The 19,723-nt window shown below is 45.2% G+C and overlaps 2 protein-coding genes across 18 annotated transcripts in view; one reads left to right on the forward strand and one right to left on the reverse strand.

Moving 5' to 3' along the window:
- The window catches only part of SEMA6A (semaphorin 6A), a 113,681-nt gene extending 104,947 nt beyond the window's left edge, over positions 1-8,734 (forward strand). For all 11 annotated transcript variants that reach the window (XM_003643072.6, XM_004949625.5, XM_424960.7 and 8 more), the window contains one exon: positions 6,250-8,734. In XM_003643072.6, coding sequence (XP_003643120.1) covers positions 6,250-7,439 — 1,190 coding nt within the window. In that variant the 3' untranslated portion in view covers positions 7,440-8,734. The remainder of the gene's footprint in view (positions 1-6,249) is intronic.
- Positions 1-19,723, reverse strand: part of COMMD10 (COMM domain containing 10) — a 161,045-nt gene that overhangs the window by 806 nt on the left and 140,516 nt on the right. For 3 of the 7 annotated variants that reach the window (XR_005842634.2, XR_005842630.2, XR_005842629.2), the window contains 2 exons: positions 14,776-18,431; positions 196-375 (listed from right to left, as the gene is read on the reverse strand). Coding sequence is in view for 2 of the 7 variants with exons in the window: in XM_015280616.4 (XP_015136102.2) it covers positions 18,225-18,431 (207 nt within the window). In the remaining 5 variants the exon portion in view is untranslated. Of the gene's footprint in view, positions 1-195; positions 376-10,256; positions 14,368-14,410; positions 18,432-19,723 lie in introns of those variants that run through there. The other 4 variants (XR_005842631.2, XR_005842632.2, XM_015280617.4 and 1 more) reach the window with 4 other exon arrangements.

The raw sequence follows: 19,723 nt of genomic DNA on the forward strand, positions 1-19,723 counted from the left end.
CTATTTAGGCAGAGAGGTGAAGTTTAAGTCACAAAGACACCCACTCCCTGACTTCTGTAAATGTGTGGTCTAGACTTAAATACTACCTTATTCCCTGGTAGTTATTCTCCCATTTCCCTGCCAAAACATCATTCTTCATTTCCCACCTCCATGTTTCAATTTCATGCGTGCCACCATTTTGGGTTATTACTTTACCATCTGTCAGTGACAACGCTGGAAAACTAGACAATGACAGCTCCCTGCAGGGATGATCACAGAGTGTTCTTGATGCACGTGGTATGCGGTTGCCTCATTGTCCGGTGTATACCTCTCAAGGCCATAAATCATTTCTGGAACAGAGGTGTCTTTGTATCCATACCGCAGCTAACTGTAGTACTGAAACAGAAGTGCATTATATTTAGTGACAGGTAATGAGGTTATTCACGTACAGGAACCTGTGGTTATGGAACCAGATATTGCTCTCTGCCCTGCTCCTGTTATTCTTGCTGATTTTAACTTGGTTGTAAAAGAAGGCAGCATCTGGCCTGTTGTATCACTAAAGCAGCCTCAAGTTAAGCTATTCAAACTAGGGGGTAGTTGCTTGTTTTCATTCATCAAGCAGTTGTAAGGGTTATAAAATTACTGTTTGTGCTCACTGTGAAGCATAGACCATTGCCCAGATTTGGAGGAAAATGACAGTGGAGCTCTTCTTGAGGGTTTGCCATCTCTATTCCCCATCAGTGATGAGGAATAATGCAGTACAGTCAAAGCCCTTTACCACAGCTTAGCAAGGTTTCTTTAGATTTTCCTTTGTCAAAACAGAGAATCCTTTGGAGGATTTCTTACTTTGTATCTCTTTCCAGGTAAACCTTTCATCAATACTTTTCAATCAATCAATACTAAAATCTGCTTTTCTGCAGATTTTCGCTTACTTTCAAATTTACTTTTGCTAAAATGAGACAGAATGTATCATTCTTACAGTTTCCCCATAAAAAGTAAACCATTTATCCCATCAAGGAAGGAAGTTTGGCTAGGCTAATGTAATTTATTTTTGACAAATTTATATTCACTTTTTTGTACTTGATTATGAAATTGGTAACTTAATCATTTGTTCTACTGCCATTCTCATTCTGAAAATTGGAGTGTCAGATCTCTCACTTGATAGGATCTCCTTGTCTCTCTTGTCTCTGTTTTGGATAGCACTGCATTGCCAGAATTTGTTTCATCTCTGATCAAAAATCACAGTTTTTGCTGAAATAGGAAGCAAGGAAAGGAGTAAATGCTTTAATATCCATATATTTCATTATTTGTCCTCCCTTATTGAAATTTGCAGTATTGGCATTCATTATTCCCATTCCCTTATGCTCATGTCATGTATTCCGTAGGATGATGGACTATATTCCAATGTGATTACTTCATCCTAATTACATTTCTGCCCTCAGAACATTTTTTTCCTGTTAGAATTAGAACAACCAGAACATGTACAGAATAGTTACATCAGCATTTTGTTGCAATGACATTTTCAGCAATGTGCACATCTTGTACTGTTATTTAGCAGGTGTCCAGGTGAAGTCCTAACCCTTGAATACTTTTGTTAGCTGATGAAAAGAAGCGGCCTCATCTCCTTCATGCTTACAATTATCTAGCATACAGTAGATCTGTATTATTTTATCAACTCTAGTCTTTTCTGTCTTATTTTCACCCACAGAAATTCAACAAGTCATTTCAGAGCTGAAACACTATGGAATTTTGGAAACAGTTTTCTTAGCATCTTCTTAATGCTCACTCATCTATCTGCAGTACTGTGTCCAGGTCTGGAGCCCCCAGTACAAGAAAGACAGGGAGCTGTTGGAGAGGGTCCAGAGGAGGGCCATGAAGATGATCAGGGGGCTGGAGCACCTCTCCTAGGAAGACAGGCTGAGGGAGCTGGGCTTGTTCAGCCTGGAGAGAAAAAGGCTGTGAGGAGACCTCATTGCAGCCTTTCAGTACCTAAAGGGAGCCTATAAACAGGAGGGGAGCCAACTCTTTGAAAGGGTAGATAATAGCAGGACAGGGGGGAAAATGGTTTTAAGTTGAAGGAGGGAAGATTTAGGTTGGCTGTCAGGGGGAAGTTCTTTACTATGAGAGTGGTAAGGAGCCGGAACAGGCTGCCCAGAGAGGCTGTGGATGCCCTGTCCCTGGAGGTGTTCAAGGCCAGGTTGGATGGGGCCCTAGGCAGCCTGGCCTAGTATTAAATGTGGAGGTTGGTGACCCTGCTTGTGGCAGGGGAGTTGGAGAATCATGATCCTTGAAGTCCCTTCCAACCCGGGCCACTCTGTGATTCTGTGATTAACCAACCAGCCAGCCAACCCTCTGTATCTTACCTATAAGCTCTGCTTGAAGTAGTGAATTATATATCAGATCTCCTCTCTCATTAGATGAGTAAGAAGTGATATTTTATGTTCCGGACTGTGATAGTACAGGGTGGACTGAATATACCGAGAAAATGAATGAAGAATGTTTGAAGACGCAAAACAAAAGGACATGGGATGACATTATAGAAAGTCAGCGGCGAAGGAAGGATCGTGTTGTTTGCAGGCATCACAGCAGCTGTGAAAAGTGGAGAATATCAGGCAACTAGCCTGGCCCCCTCATTAGCCAGGACTAAGTCTATCCCACCTGGGAAGACTCACAGTGCTAAACCCAGTTGTGATTTGTGATGGACAGATTTTTACCACAGTGGAAATTTTCAGGGAGACAGACAGCTGTCATTGTATTTGTGGCATTTACCTGCAGGTAAAGCCTGATCTTTGAACATGCAAATATTTAACTCATGTATGTCTTTGAAGCTTTTTGAGTTTTACTGCTATTCTACCCCCAGGACCTCTCCCAAAATAGCATTAATACAGGTAATTCTGTAAAAGATTTTTCAGTCACAGGTATTTCCTCAAAACTAGCAGTTGAAATACTTTACCTGACTTCCAAAAGTGTTAGGCCTTTTGTTTTATTTTTTTTTTCAGTTATATTTCCTCAGTTATTTTAATTCTTGCAATAATGAGTGCTAATGAGTGTAGCTGAACTGTGCTTTGCAAACTGCGTAGCTCTTTAAAAGCTGCAGGATGTGTGAAAGCAATCACAATGCTAAAGTACTGTTCTGTCTGCTTTCAAACCAGCACTGTCTGCCTGTGTAATTGGGATCGTACTCCTGCCTATTCATCCCATACTATGAGAGAAGATACTACTGGTGGAAGGGGCTTGAAATGTTGGTTGACAACAACTGCAATGATCAGCCTATTTCATCCTAGGTTTCACTTCATGTGTTCTTGATAGTAGGATGCTGAACATTCCTCATACTTCTTAAAAATTGTTTCAGTTTCACAGTCATTAATGCAGGTCAGGTCTTGCCCATCCTAATCATTTCATTTGAAGTTGTTAGGAGTACTTTCATAAAAAACTTGGATGTGATCAATCATAAAAAGTAAATTACCTCATTAACCTAAGTTTGTGTCCAGAGAAGAACCACCTGCCTTGAGCAAAGCCAAAGCCAGTAAAATTAAATATCTTTTCTATCTTGTATAGGAAACATAATAAACTCTGGGAGGGCTTGAACTCTAGAGGAAGTAGCAGGAATCTGCTGATCTAAAGCCCTCCTAAATCTTTGCTTGTAAAACACCTGCCGTATGAGCTGCAGCATTTCAGCTACCCTTTTCTTGAACAGGCATGGTCACTCGGGCTGAACTGTGTGATCATTTTGGCGCATTCGTTGCAATTATTTCATATCCATCATTAATATAAAACTGATGGCAAGAGTTTGTGCTGCTTTTGCATGCAGGGATTGTGATTGACAGTTGTCAGCTGTAGAACAGCACTCAGCCTGAAGGCAGCAGCAAGTGGCAGGCATGGAGCACCCATCCACCCATGGTGGTTACACTGGGCTCTAAGGAGAGCCAGAGGAGGTCAGCTTCCCCAGAGCAAACTGGTTTCTCTGCTGTAACTCCTTCCTGACAGACCTATAACCATTTGAAGGAATCCTCCATCTCAGTGGCTAAGCATTTTTCCTCCCTTGTGGAGAGTAAAGCAAGATTCTAATACTGTGTGTCACATGAGTTTGACTCGTTCTGTGGTACCATCCAGAGAGGCTTGAATACACAGCTCCCATCTTCTGCCTCCATGTCACTGTTGCAAATGATGGGTAAAGAGGCAGAAATCCTTAAGCTAGGAAAAATCTTGTCCATCCTCTAGGGGCACGGATGGTTTCTGCTTCCAGACACAGCCAGGCTTAATGGCTGTAGGTACTTCTCTATTTCAGTAGGTGCTGAGCAGGTATTTTGAACCTTGGTACTGTAAAAAAGTTAAGACTTCAGAGCAGTGAAATGCTGCTCCTACTGACAGTACTGTAACCGCTGCACTGTGCCTCTGGGCTTTATACAGGAGCTCTGCGTGCGGATTTAAATCACAGGGTTAGGCTCTACCAGCTTTTGCTTAGTGCTCATGATAAAGAGTAGAAACATCTGACCATGGAAAAGCAGCTGTGCTTTAAAAACATGTTCTCAGAAACATTTGATCTGAGGATGATTTCTACTTATACATTGTTATTCCAGAGGTCTGTTTTCCTTCCCTTACTCCTTGACTGTGAAGACGTTTGTATGACTGCAGAATCTAAGCTTCATGAGGGATCATCTGCTCCAGCTCTTTATTCTCGTGGAACCGCAATCCTCTGTGACGGCATAATAACTTCCATGGCAACTGCCTGTGATGTCACAAACAGGAATTTTAAGATTTCAAGAGCTGTATTAAATATAAAGTCCCTACCTTGTAATAAGTACCTCATGTCCTACTAAACACAATAACTAAACGGGGGCAGAAAATGCATACCATAGTAATGGTGCTCTACCTAGCCAGAATGTTTATCAAACGTTTCTGTGAGATGATGACAGCCTTTCAGTGCTTTTTTAGCATAGTTTGCTGAGGAGTATTTAGCATTTGAATCTAATTCTGGGCGACTAATATCTTGTCTGCCAAATATGTAAAAAGATGCTACTCTAGGAGGAGGTGATTTTTGACACGGAAGGTTTGTATCTTTGCAAGGACTCAGGAGTGCCTTGGAGGTAATTCTGCTGTCCTGCTGTGTCTCCTGTAATAAGGATATGGCTGGCATTTCCTTAGATCATGTGGAGCTTTTAATGCCCTGGTGTTTGGACTCTCTCTTTGGAAGAAGGTTTGGAAGAGTTGGGAGAGACGTTCCTTCAGCTCCTTGTAAGGCAGTGGCTGCACCTTGTTAAGCACAAAGAACAGAGCCAGAAATGAGAAAGCAAACTAGAGGCGCTGTGCTTTGTGTTTCACTAGTGCTGCTGGCTTGGTGCCCAACTATGTCAGAAAAAAAAGAAAAATTTCTTCCTTTAGAATTTCAGGGCATTGATTAATGCTGTGTTAGCATCTGAGGACAAACACTCTGCCATAGATGCCTTCTCTGGCAGCAAGGGCTTGGAGGGCCAAGTAAGATTCGTCAATAATCTCTGACTGCAGCACAGGGCCACAAAAAAAGAGGCCCTCAAAGTCAGAGCTTTCAGCAGAAAAAGCATGAAAAAGCATAAGCTTCAGCACAGAGGTAAGCCTATTCATTTGTCCAGAACAAGGGAGAGCTTTAAAAATGAAAATAGCAAGGACAGTCCTCTGGAAGGCTCAATACATTCCCGCAGTGCTCTGTCTTTCATAGTTATTTAAGCATCCTCCTGAAGCTCAGGCATGTGACACTGACTTTTAAAACATATGACAAAGATAAAAGAATGGCACGCAAAGAAAGAAGCCTTAAACAATGTGGGATGCGCTTCTCCGATATTTGCAGAGCTTCTCTCCTCTCTCTTCCTTTCACAGGATTTTCAATGTGAACAATTTAGTAAAAATCAGTAGTAAAAATAAGATGGTATTAGCAGAACAGAGATTGAGTGGAGGAAAGGGAGGAATAAGCAGCATGTCAGAGGAAGAAAAGTAATAGCTCTGACCTCTCAAAGTGAGTGTGTATTTGCCCAGGGCATGGATTTCAAACTGACTCCACATGCTCTGCAATTCTCTCTCCTCTTCTGGACTTCATATTGTTCAGCTCCAGAACTGAAAGCCCAAAGCTGCTCATGTAAGAAATAGCTGGCAGGTACAGTATATCTCTAAATTTTGGCAAGCTGGTCAAAAATCATTTGCAGAACATGAACAGACCTCCTTCAAATAAGGAAGTTAAAGATAAGTGACTTTTCCCTCTCCTTGGTTTTCCTAACCACTGTATGCTGTTTATTGCAGGAGTGATTCGTGAGAGTTACCTGAAGGGTCATGATCAGCTGGTGCCGGTCACCCTGTTGGCAATTGCAGTAATTCTAGCTTTTGTAATGGGGGCCGTCTTTTCGGGCATCATAGTGTACTGTATCTGTGACCATCGCCGCAGAGATGTGGCTGTTGTGCAGAGAAAGGAGAAGGAACTGACCCACTCCCGCCGCGGCTCCATGAGCAGTGTAACCAAGCTCAGCGGCCTCTTTGGAGATGCTCAGTCCAAAGAACCAAAGCCTGAAGCTATCCTCACACCTTTGATGCACAATGGCAAGTTGGCTACACCAGGCAGCACTACCAAGATGCTAATCAAGGCTGACCAGCACCATCTGGACCTGGCTGCCCTGCCAACCCCGGAATCCACCCCAACCCTGCAGCAGAAAAGGAAGCCCAGCCGTGGCAGTAGAGAATGGGAAAGAAACCAGAACCTCATCAATGCCTGCACAAAAGATATCCCACCAATGGCCTCACCCGTGATCCCAACTGACCTGCCACTCAGGGCTTCTCCTAGCCACATTCCCAGTGTCATGGTTCTGCCCATTGCCCAGCAAGGCTACCAACACGAGTATGTTGACCAGCCAAAAATGAGCGACGGGGCTCAGATGTCCGTGGAGGACCAGAATGCCACCCTTGAGTACAAAACCATCAAGGACCATCTCAGTAGCAAAAGCCCCAGCCATGGGGTTAACCTGGTGGAAAATCTTGACAGCATGCCGCCAAAGGTACCTCAGCGGGAAGCCTCACTCGGGCCGCCGAGCACCTCCCTGTCTCAGAGTGGCCTGAGCAAGCGGCTGGACATGCATTCTTCTGCTTACAGCGTGGACTACAAGAGAAACTACCCTACAAACTCACTCACAAGAAGTCACCAGGCGTCGACCCTCAAAAGAAACAACACCAACTCCTCTAACTCATCACACCTCTCTCGAAATCAGAGCTTCGGCAGGGGTGACAACCCACCGCCAGCTCCACAGCGGGTGGACTCCATACAAGTCCATGCTGCACAGGCACAGGCCATGACTGTATCTCGACAGCCGAGTCTCACCACGTACAATTCTCTGACCAGGTCAGGGTTGAAACGCACGCCCTCGCTAAAGCCAGATGTACCTCCCAAACCTTCCTTTGCTCCGCTCTCCACATCCATGAAGCCCAATGACGCGTGTACATAATCACAGTGGGGTGGGTGGGGGGAGAACAGCAGTTAAGCAGAAGTTGCCCTTCAAAGCCAGTGTTCTGCAACTGCTCCTCTGAGAAGATGGTTGTTGCAAGCTGAGGACGTGTTGTTTCTGCTCTCTGGGAAAAGTGGAATATTTTTTTAACCCGAGCCATATGACCTATGGTTGAAGGTTTGCAATTGCAGGACTCGCCCCCACAGCCCTTCAGTTCTTTGCTCAAAGGACTAGCTCTCCATCACAAACATTGAGCCAAAAGCACACAGGTGAAAGATGACTGTGACATTTCACCCCCCCCCCCCTCCCCAAAAATGCACAGTGCATTCCTGAACTGGGAAAGAGTGCTCTGGAAAGCAAAACCAGTGATTAAAAACATGATAAAAATAAAAATAGAAAAAAAAAAGAAAAAAAAGGAAAAGGAAAAAAAAAGAAAGAAAGAAAAAAGAACCCATTGATAAAGCTAACTCTGACTTAACAATGGCAGAAGTTTACTAAATGCAGGTACTGTGAAATGCCCATCAGTGTTACAGCCATTTGGTTACAGCAGTTATAATGCCATGCTGGGCAAACTATGTCATAGATTTCTGCTACTTTTCTCTTTTAATGAATAACGTGACTGTTAACGCAAGTAACTCCTCTTATTTATTGTTCAACTTTTGTTTTTCCTAAGGAAATGACTTCCACATATCATCCTGTGAGCAGTTCTTCAGAGAAGTACCTTGAAAGTTATACCTATTTAACGTGAAACCCGTTAACTGGAGTAATTAAAACTTTTATTTTTCCAATAAATTCACTGAGTTAATTAAGTTGGAGCTGGAAATTCTGAACTTTGTGCCTGGACTGTCTGATTAGCTGAAAAAAACGGGGATATCTATTTAAGTCTCTCAGCTAATTAGCTGGCTTGGCCTCTGACCTAAGACAGCGACAAACAAATACCGCAGGTTCATAACTTGTAACGCAACTGCAAGAGAAACTCTTTAGAAGCTGCACATTTGTGCGCCATTGCTATCAACATAGCTTTGTCAGTAGCTAATACTTTCCGTGACGGCACCAGCTTGTGATGTGCCATCTCATTTCACCTTGCATGTGAGACGGCAAACGAAATCCTCAAACAGTGTGAACTAATTAATATGCTGGCTGTTACCATGCATAAATTATGGTCTTATCACACGGGTTTTTCGTGGGAATATATCTGTGAATAGCCTGTTTTCTTCCACATGTAAATTTGTGCCTTACACCCTCAGTTGTGTATAATTGTGAGCTGTAGTATGTAAAAAACCTTTTTCTTTTTCCCCTTGGAGTAATGCAAATATTTATTGGTCCTCCCTCCTCCGCGCCCGCTCGAGAACTGGAGCAAAGGCATTCGAAGAGGAATGCAGTGGCTATCAGTATCACCCCACAACCCTTGCTAGACCAGGCCAGTGCCATCCCCTCCGGGTCGGTTCCACTTTCCAGCCGTGCCAAGCCCTCTCCCCAGAGCACTCTCCCTCCGCGCTGCCTTGCAGCTCCGTGCCTCCCCTCGCCCGGCGACCGCCCTCCTGGCAGCAGAGGAGACACCAACACCTTGTCCATGGGGACGGCGTGTCGTCCATCTGCGGATGGGCACCAGGGCGAGAGGGGCTGTGCCCTGCAACCAGCCCGGCGGCACATCCCGCAGCAGGCCGGGCACGCGGAGCTAAGGCCGGGCAGGCAGGCTCCTGCTGCAGCAACCTGCTGCTCCGGGAGGATGCTGCATGTACTCCCCTGGGGAAAAAAAAAAAAAAAAAAAAATCCACATTTTTGTTTGTTTGTTTGTTTTTTCCTTCCTTTGTTTCTTTGGTGCGACTGTGCATGTAGCTAAGCGTGGGAGTGTGCGCGCGCACAGGTGTGCGCGTGTGTGTGTGCGCGCGCAGGCGTGTCAGTCCCTTTTCCACTCTTTCAGTTTATGCAAAAAAAACACAAAAAAAAAAAACAAAAAAAAAAACGTAGATGTGTTTTTAATTTGTTACGATAACTGTGTCAACATACTGTAGACAAACGATGGGGATCGCTTCTAAGCTTTTTATATATATATATATATATATATCTCTACTGAGCAGTATGTTTGAGTAAGGTGGTTGTTTCTGTTTCCATTTGTTTTTTAAAATTTTATACTTCCATTTGCTCTCCAGGATTTTGGTTTTGTTTCTGAATGACTGAACAGACAGATTTCAAGTCCGTTAGCTTATAGATGGTATATATAAAAGTCTGGATGGTTTAGACCAAAGTGTGTAACAAGGGTGCTCGCATGTGATCTCATTTCATCATGGTTTCCTTTACGACACAGTTTTGTTCACCCTTAGTGAACTATGCAGACTGGAGTAGATAGATCTGTATCCAAAGCGATGTTGTTGATTTAATAAAAGCAAACAGAAAAGAAGAACTCTGAAAACCATAGGTAGCAAGGTCGTTTTTGGAAAGAACCGACTCACAGCCTTTTCACCAGGCTCCAAACCCCCTGAGTACCAAATGCACGAGTCCATTGCTATGACTTGGCAGAAGGCTCTGTCAAAACACAGAAATGAATAATCACAGCAACAGCTCGTATGGCAATCTGCCTTTGTAACATACATTACATCCGCTGCTGGTTTGACCTTGAAATGCCCATTTTGTACTCAGTGGATCTTCTGTTCTCATTCTCCCGCTCCACCGGTTCCCTTCTACCCTTTCTTCTGAGGGGTTCATAAACCTATGTGTGCCTTTGCTTTCCACCCTTGCTATACACTGGTAGATGCAACAGATTCAGACTCTCATTTGCTGTAAAGTTGTAGAGTATTGTGATGTCACCGGTTTCCCTTCATTTCCACATCCCTCCGTAACATCAGATTCACACCTTAATGTACGTTGTAAAAAAGAAAAAGGAAAAAAAAAAAGAGAAAATGAAAAGGAAAAAAAAAAAAAAAAAAAAAGGAAGGAAAGAAGATGAAGAAAGGGGGAAACAAAAGCTCTTGATTACATATGGTAATAAAACCAGACTGTTCTACCTTATTTCTTGTGCCCTAGTTCCTTTGTTTCTGTGAGGATCCATGGTTTTTGTTCAAAGGTTGAAGAAAGAAAAGTGTTGTTTTCAGTCTCTGAACAGAAAATAAGTTGACTTTAGAGTAAAGTGGTGGTAATTACAAACTGAATCACACATTTGCTCTCCCTCTGTTGATATCCCACATTTTATTAGCTTGTTCATCATCAAATATTTATGGCAGACTTGGTGGTTTAACACACTGAGGCAGGGATTTAAGCACACGTGGCTCACCAAAATAGATCATCCTATAGATGTGAGTTCATCTCCAGGTTCTGCACATTAATAATGGGAGAGCCTGTGCTTTCTTCTAGCAGGCACAGATCTATTGTACTTTATAGGCCTAATTTAGAGCCTGTTGCCTGAGACTTTAAGTCTGCAAGATGTTAGTAAACAGATAAATAACAGAAGTGCATACTATCTCTCTATTCCTGGCAGCGATTAAAACATACCTGTATTCTCTGAGCTGATGCTGTGCATGTGTGGACTGCTTACACACAGCAGTGAACACTCAGCTATGTCAGTGGCAGGCCTTGTTGATTTTGTTTTGTGACACAAGCTTTCTGTCATCACCTAGAAACAAGGGATTAGACTGAAAAATTTACCCCCTGTACACCGAGGTCACACACAGGCTTTGCTGTATGGCCAGGGCACTCGTTGCTCATGAACGCCTTCACCCATCTCACACCGCAGATGGTGTGACGCAGGCTCAGCAGAAAGTGGTGAAGTACGAGCATAACTCGTGGAGCAGAGACCATGAATTTAAAAAGAGATGTCACAAAGCCTTGGCACACTCTCTCATCAGTGGAAATCAGGAGGCCCTGGACAGTTCCATCTCACCAATATTTTTCAGTGCTTCACCCGCAGACATCTCTAATTTCACCTCAGGTGTAGCCTTCCTTCCAGCTGAGGTGTCCAGGCATGCTGGCACACAGAGGCACGTGGGGATGACGTTCCCCCAGGCATGGCCCCTAATCTGGAGACCAAGGGCACTGCGTATGGCTCACAGTGCTCCACAGGCATGCGTGAGGCCTGTGTGCTCCAAACAGGAAAGGGAAAGCCCTCCAGGTGCTCTTCAGCCCACAGCTGGCCCCTTTGATATTACTTTGTGCAGCTTGTTCTGAAACACATCAACCAAGCAGCATCTAGGGGAACTATTCAGTGACAATACCTCAGTACTATTAACATTTCTCTATAAGTAACTGTATATCCATGCTTCATTGCTCGCAGTTCCTTTTTTGTTTGTTTGTTTGTTTGTTTTTCTGAGCTCAATACTCCCTGGTCCCGCTGAAGGTGCTTGCCAGCTGTCTGCTTCATTGCCAGACGGTCCCAGTTGTTCCCTTAGATCATGCCAGGCTTAATGGGAGTGACCAAATCGGCCTCCAGCAGTGGCATGGCTGGCTCCTTTGCAAGGCTCATCCCCCTGCATGTGGTGAGAGGGAAGTCATGTCAAAGCCCAGACATGAAGGAAGGAGTGCAGGACAGGGATGAAGGAAGGAGGCAGGGCGTCAGATCTCACTGCCCTATGGGACCATGGCCTGCAAAGCAGCAGGATGCTGCCAAGGATGGTTCCCTCTGCTGAGCACAAACAGCTCTTCCAGGAGAGAAGTGTCCTCAGCACCCCAGATGATCCAGTGCTGTGGCTTTTTGCAGGCGAGAAAAGCCCCTGCATTAAGTGGATGCTGAGATCCATCCCCTGAAGGAGCCTCTTGTACTACCCCACAGAAATTCACTGTTTGGCTTGGCCAAAGAGGAAAACAGCCAGGAGGAGCAGGTGTGCTTCGAGCAACTCAAACAGGCTAATGTCACCATATCCATCACAGTAATGGTACTCATCTTGATCTCATTTAGCATCTAATTGAGGGTGCACAGAAGTTCCTTTACAATCAGCTCTAATTTGAGCAAATCTTTTTACACAAGATGTAGCCTAGCTGAATTACTCAAAAGCCATAGATCTATGTAAAGAAATCCTGTTCCTCCTCCCCACTCTCCCTCCAATAGAGACACTTTTTTACACAGCACTAGCGTGCAATTTCAAAGACAACTTTGCAAGTCCTGCCTCATCGTAGCTTCAATAGCGGGGAATATTCTGCAACTGAAACATCCTCAGGTGAAAAGAAACAGGCAGAGCCCTGCTTCTAACCCACAAAAAGCACAGGCAGTTCAGTGCCATTTATTACCAGCAGAATGAATGATTTTACACATAAAGTGGTGCCACAGCAGTAATGCTCCAACCCTGGGGAAAATACAGTGGTTTGGGCAATAGGCCCAGTCTGGGATGTGACTCCAGTTCATTCCTCTAGTCATAAAGTCAGCCAGGGCAGAATTGCTCCATGCTCTCTTGCAGGGCTGGATGTGGAATCCTGCTCTACAAAGCTTGCTTGTAAATCTCATTTTAGAGCAGTGCAGAGGACCCCAAGCACGGGTCATGTCCACCCCACCTGCATTACAGCAGGACCAACCAAAGGTCACCCATTCTTGGCAGCTGTTTATCCAGACCCACCCTGTGAATGCAGTCTGCTCCAGGAAGAAGCAAAAGCCACCCAAGAGAGCAGCATCAGACTTTTCAGAATATCTACAGACAATAATAAGCTAAGACAAGCGTGTTGGACCAGCTTAGCAAAGGCCAGTTTTCTACTATTTATCCAATTAAAGTTAATTTCCCAGAAGTATGGCACCTGCTCTAACCAACAAGTGTTAGAGGAACACATTGTGCGAGTAATATGCACACACTTCCTGCTAATGTGTGTGCCTGCTAACGAGTCTCCAAGTGGTCTTTTTATTACTTTTCCTTCCCCTATTTTTTAAGGAATGGAGATGCTTTTGTTTTCAGAATAAGCACTGAAACCATCATCAGGTGCGTTGTGCAAGAAAACGATGTGTTAGACTTCCTTGCATGAATAGAAACAGGTAAATAGTCGTCTGTCCCCTGACTTTGTAATTTAAACAGTGTAAGCTGGTGGGAAAAGGCTATAATTGGAGTCAGAGTAACTGAGGTGAAAATTGCTAGGTGGCAGTACCATCTGCGTCTTGTTTTAATTAGCCAAGTTTATTGTCAGAACGTAAAACTTTCTGGTGCTCAATTCCTTGGCTTATTTCAGCCACCGGTCCAAAGCAGTTGCCGCATGTCCAGGTAAACACAGTTACAGATCAGCAAAGGAGAATTGTCCTCCCCACTGATCTGGCTAACAGTTACCGTGTCTGGGAGCAGGGACAAAAATATGACTAACCGAGATCATTGTCACATCTGCTTAGCGTTTCATGACAAACTCTATTAAGGCTAACAGCACCACCGTTAATTCAATTAGATCAGAGTTTTCTTTTGCTGGCCGTGATGCTTTTGGAAGGGCAGCAACTGTAGTCAGAATGTGGCTGGCAGTCCGCTGCAAGGAATAATAGCATCATAAATAATATATTAAGATGAAGAAAAATCTAGCAGGCTGCAGTAAAAGCACATCAGCCATAGAGCTGAACCCTGCAGTATCGCAAGGGGGGAGGAAAAGAGCAGCTATGACAGGAAATTATGACAACTACAAATGACAAGGGCTGCATGAGGGAACCGAACTCGCTAGTGAAGCAAGGTGCAAGGGAGCACAGGGAGCCGGCAGCTGCGTGCCCCATTGCACGCCCTCCATAGAAGGAAGGGAGGAGGCTGTATGCTGGGCTTGAGGCAAGGGATCTGACGGGGGCAAGCTCCCAGCTCACCCTCTGCAAGCTCTGCCTCACGCTGGGCAGGGCACAGGGCATGCTTATGAGGACACTGGTCCAGCCTCTTCTGCAGTCAAGGTGGAAAAAATGAGGCGTGCATTCACCTCTGCCAAGGTGCAGTATAAAGGCCCTCTCTGATCTTTTCTTAACGCTGCCTTGCTGTGTAGAAAAAGACACTCAGCACTGCAGGAAAAAGAAAGAGAGAGAGAAGAAAAGGAAAAAAGAATTGATAAAAGAAAACAAGATTTTATTTCTCTGACTTTTAGAAATGATGACATAATCTTATCAATTCTCAACGAACACAAGCTGAAGTATTCAGGCTGCTGATAAAGGTACTGCCTCTGTTGTTGCAGAAAACTGCAGTTTGAGCTTCTTGTAACGCTGCTTCTGCGGCGCGCGAAGCAGCCCTTTGTGAGATACGGTGGTTCAAACAATTTTGCAAAGAGGAGACAAAGAGTTCATTTTACACTAAACTAGTTTCCTAGGAAACACTGCAAAATGTAACACTCCATCCCTTTGTGGAAGTTCAAAGACGTGCGTGTTTGCGTGTGTGCTTCTCTTCTGGTGTTTGGTGTTGCTGGCCAACTTTACCTTTTGATGGCGTCGACAAGAATAGCACAGCTCCATACTACAGCAGCCCACATTCTCAAGGACGTTTCTCTCTTTGATAATCAAATGTTTTCTCTAAACAGAAAAGAAAAATGTTGATCCAAACCAAGACTCTAAGTAGGAGAAAAGCAACGACTCTGAGTCCACAAAGCGAAATTTCAGTCTTCAGACAGTCCCTGTGCCTAGCCCAACATTTTTTTTCTCATCTGTGTGCTACACAACAGAGGGAAGGAGCACCCAGTGATGCTGATCAGGGATCTGCACGTGTGTGCTTCTGGAAGGCCAGGCTATAAAGACCCAGTAGAATGTCAGCCACAGCAGCTATCCTGGGTCTCCTCAGCTGTCCCCAGCTAGCTGGAGGTTGTCTCTGAGGAGCAAGCTGAGCTGGAGCACTGAGTGGCCAGGCTGTTCTCACTGCTGCCTCCCCACCTCCTTTGTCCTGATAGCAGGGATGGGAACAGTGGTAAACTGGAGCGCACACAGTGACATGCCCAGGTCCTGGAAAAGGTCTCTGACACACACCTGGCCATTGGCCAACAGGGGAAAAAGTCTTACATCCTCAGATGTCAGCTTGCCTTAATAGGGCCAGCAGAGCCCAAGCAGCTGGCAAGCTAAGGGTCAACATTTGCTGCCATTTCAGAAATTTGGACTTGACATGGCAGAGCGGCTGGGCAGAGAACAGAGCACCTTGGTGTGCATTCCCATCAGCAGCATAACTGGGCACTGATCCCAGGGAGCACTGACCTTTTAGGCACAGTTTCATTTACTGAACTCCTGGCTGTAAAACTGGGCCCAAACAGCTGCTGTTCTGCGCAGAGTTCCTCCTAAATAAAGCTTCCTAACCACATAGAAACCATGCTGGGCTCCCCCCAAACAAACCAAGGGTAGACAGCCACAGATTCTGCAAGAGAACAGCCCCCATTCCAGGATGGAATCCACCAGGAGCTGCCCAGCAGAGCAGCAGAACTCACTTCCATCACCCTTGCAGATGTGCCACTTGCCCTGCATGGCTGCACTGGCTTTCCAGTGGCACTCACTGACCGTCCTCACCAGCGTGGTGGAAGCACTGAGGATGGAAGAATGGGAGCTGCTGCATCCTGTGGTGGGATACAGCCTGTGCACTGGCTCTGATCTATTAGCAGGATTAAAATGCCTTCCCTAATACTTGAAATGGGAAGTGCATTAGGCTGACTGGTCGAAGACTGTAGAGTGTCCAGATTATTTGATTTTAAATGGACATGCCATCCTGCATAACAAATGCAACTCAAAATTCTTTGTTGCAGTTTTTCAACAAAAGTAAGCAAAATAAGTCTATCTGGAGCTCAAACTACAGCTACAGCACTGAGAAGGGCACTCACAATTGGCCTAAGATCAATAACATACGTGTCTTTGGATTCTGTGACTGCATCCTGTTGACGTTAAAGCAGGAGATACCAGAGAAAGGACAAACCCCACCATAAAGGTCTACATGGCCATTCCCGATTTCTACAAAACAGATGAAAGGCCATTGGGCATCACCAGTCACCCAGGCAGCACTCAGGTATGATGTCTTCGCTGCCTTTAGCACCCCACAGCACTAGAGTCATCACTGACGGGATTTGGCTCTCGGGCCAAATCTTTGGGTCTTGGGACCTTCACCTGCAACCCCATGGGGTGGGGAATCTGTCTGTCGGGCCAGCTCTGTAAAACAAGAGTTTAGCTCTGGTTGTAGTACCAGCCCTGGAGTCTGTGGCCCTCAGTGCTGGTGGCAGTGGTACAGGAAAATTGGCTGGATGGCCCATTTTGTGAGCAGGCAAAATGAGGGCTGAAGCCAGCTTGTTGCCAGCCACCTGCAGATCATGGGGACAAGGGCAGCCACAGGAGTCTGGTCTGCCCGTCACTGATGTCCATCACAAGCTGCCCTTTCCTCCCCAGTGCCTGGTTTAATGAACAGCTTTGAGGGAAGGTGCAGTCCCAGAACCCGCAGTATCAGAGGGCAGAAACAGAGGAAAAAAGGCTTTTCAAATGAAAAGAATGGTCTTTTGTGAAGAATTTCCAAATAGGGCAGGCTTGCAGGTAAGTCTGGTCTCAAGCAAGAGGAACAAAAGATGTCCCTTCCCTCAGGGTGGAAGCAGAACAAAGGAGAAGCCCGTCCAAGTCTGAGAGCAAGAGAGGGAGACCATGTGCCCAAGGGAGAGGTCTCAGCCCTTCACCTCCTGCATTTCCACCCACAGCCACCAGCAACAGAAGAAAAACCATCAGCAAGAGAAAACAAAAGTGCTCAGCTTGAGACTGGACTGCAAGTTAATTGCATACATTCCATTCTTGGTACAGCGAGTGGTTCTCAGCAGTATTTTTTCTTGAAGTTCATCGCTCAAGAGTTGACCATCACCAGTCCTTCCCCCTTCTTCTCTTAGGCCCTTCAGAAATGAAGTTCTCTAGTGGTGGAGGAATCTGGTGCAAAGCAGTCCTTTGGTCCCACTGTAGCTCCACGTGGCTCTGTCAGGAGAGCCAAGGGCTGCTTGGGTGCCCCCCAGGGACCACCACTGCCTCCAGGGCTTGGATACAGGTGGCAGTGCCACCTACCCCTGAGATGTGAAGCGTGCAGGCCTCCAGCAGATCACAAAAGAAGCAATGCTGTAGTGGGGAAGGAGGGTAGGAGTAGATGGGGCTAAAAATGTCTCTCTTCCCACAAAAAAAAAAAAAAAAAAAAAAAAAAAAAAAAAAAAAAAAACTTTATGAGGCTGGAATTTAAGTCATTTAAGAGACAGAATGGTCTTACTCATGCAGCTAATTAGAGGTTGCCTCACATAAAGGGAAAAAAAAAAAAAACCATAACATTTACAACAGTAAAAATGATGAGTGATTTGTTTCCAAATTGTGCCAAAGAGAAAAACCCACAGAGCCAGCAAAGTTTTTCCCCTTCTCCTTAGAGGCTGGAGAACTGCAGGCAGCCAGCTGCCTCCTGCCTGGGGGGCTAGCACTAGCCAGGAGCAATTAGATGCTAGCTTATAATTGGGCTTCGGTGAGCCACCTCTCTAATCAGCCGTCAGCTGCACTGCTGCTGTAAAAGCAGCTCTGACAGTCCTCCCCTAGCCTTTCTATCTACTTGTTTACAGAGGGTTTTGTAGTTCTGGGCTGGGAGAGGACAGGAAAAGTCCTGCAGGTTGCCCATTTCAGCTGCCAGCTGGACACAGGTGGGACAGCCTCCCTTCACCTGCCCATTGGGCCGCCTCACTGCCTGGGCAGCTGCTGAAGGGACATGGAAGGTTTCCAGTCCCAGCAGCTTGGATCTTGACCACATCCATCTTCCTTCTTCCTCTCATCTCAGTACAGTTTTGGTCCCTGCTGTGACCCTGACTGAGCATAAACTGAAGCTGGACTCGCCAGTCAGTGAACGGGCGTGCAGAGAAGAGCAGAGGTCCCTGGACTTGTTTTGGCATCACTGCTTTTCACTGTATTTTTACGCTCATTACAGAACCCAGATGTGTTGACAGAACAGCTGAGGTTGATAGGCACCTCCAGAGACCACGCAGTCCAGCCGCCCTCTCCAGCAGCATCACCCACAGCAGGATGTGCAGGATCATGCCCGGATGGGTTCTCACTATCTCCATGGCTGATGCTACCCTCTCCATGGGTGATCGGTTCCTGCAGACTTCCTGCATGTAGAATACAGAATGAAAAGAAATCTTGTGTTAAAACAGAATTTTCAGTGTTCCTGTGCGTGCCTATTGCCTCTTGTCCTGTCACAGCAGAACACTGAGAAGAGCCTGGCTCCCTCCCAGCAGGTATTTGTATATTTATATGTATTCTTAGTACTGTATATTTAGTAGAAAAATAAAAGAGGATTTCTGTAACTAAAGCAAGAAGTGATCTGAATAACACATTAAGGAAGAGAGGCAAACTACCAGGAAAACAAAAAAGGAATGCAAAGCTACATGGTAAAATACAAGGTTAGCCTGTCTGCATACGAGAGCATCAATTTTTTTTTTTTTGTCAGATGCTAAAAAGTTTCCCTCTATTTACATATCTCCTGAATTGTGTGTCAAGTCAGAGTCAAAAGGATTTTCACCATTCTAATCCCCCAGTACGCTACTGCAAAGCATCTCTGAAACTTCAAAGTGGGATGTGCAAAGGGTTTGCAGATGGGACGAGGAGAAAATGTCTCACTGTGGCTGCCCAGACCGCTGCTCCCTGTCCCACCAGGCCAAGGTCCCTGGGCTTCCAATGGACAGTGCCTGTTAATACTGCAAACAGCAGCAAGCAGCTTGTTGCAGTGGAAAATGTTGAGCAGCCTTAAGTATAAGCACAAATTCACCCACATCCTGCCATGTCCATTAATGCAGGTAATGCTGCTGCAATTAAAAACCATGCATTTCCCAAGAAGGTCCAAGAAACCACACTTAATCCATCTACTTAGAATAGTTCATCAGTATAACATCTCAGGTGCCACTGTGTGGTAAGGACTGGCAAATAACACTGTTTTAAGTACTTCATCTACCATTCTTACTTGAAGACCTTTGTGCATTAAGGTATTTTACTTCTGAGTGGTTTTCCATTTAATTTCTGCATTTTCAATCACTTTGATGCAGAGTGGAAATACTCACAAGGCAGATTCAGGTGCATTTATTTAGGGCACAGGATTACAGCAAAACATTCTCAGAATAGTCCTCAAGGTCATACTGATTTTTCGGACCTTTTCTGAATCCACCTCCACAGCAGGACAACAGCCACACTACCACGTGATAACTGTTGTTGCTACCTGCCATAGGCCATGTTTGTAGGATTCCCCAGCAATGAGCCCAGTTGCTCTGGGTAGCTTTCCCCCCTCTGCATTGCTTTATGCCTTCCTATAGCATGAATTCCTGTCAGTAAGCTGAAAAACCTATTGGAAACGTTGGCTTCAGTTAAAAACCTCAAACACTTGCCCGTATAGTCTGCAGATAGTGGA

Source organism: Gallus gallus, chromosome Z, assembly GCF_016699485.2.
Source record: "Gallus gallus isolate bGalGal1 chromosome Z, bGalGal1.mat.broiler.GRCg7b, whole genome shotgun sequence".
Taxonomy (NCBI): domain Eukaryota; kingdom Metazoa; phylum Chordata; class Aves; order Galliformes; family Phasianidae; genus Gallus; species Gallus gallus.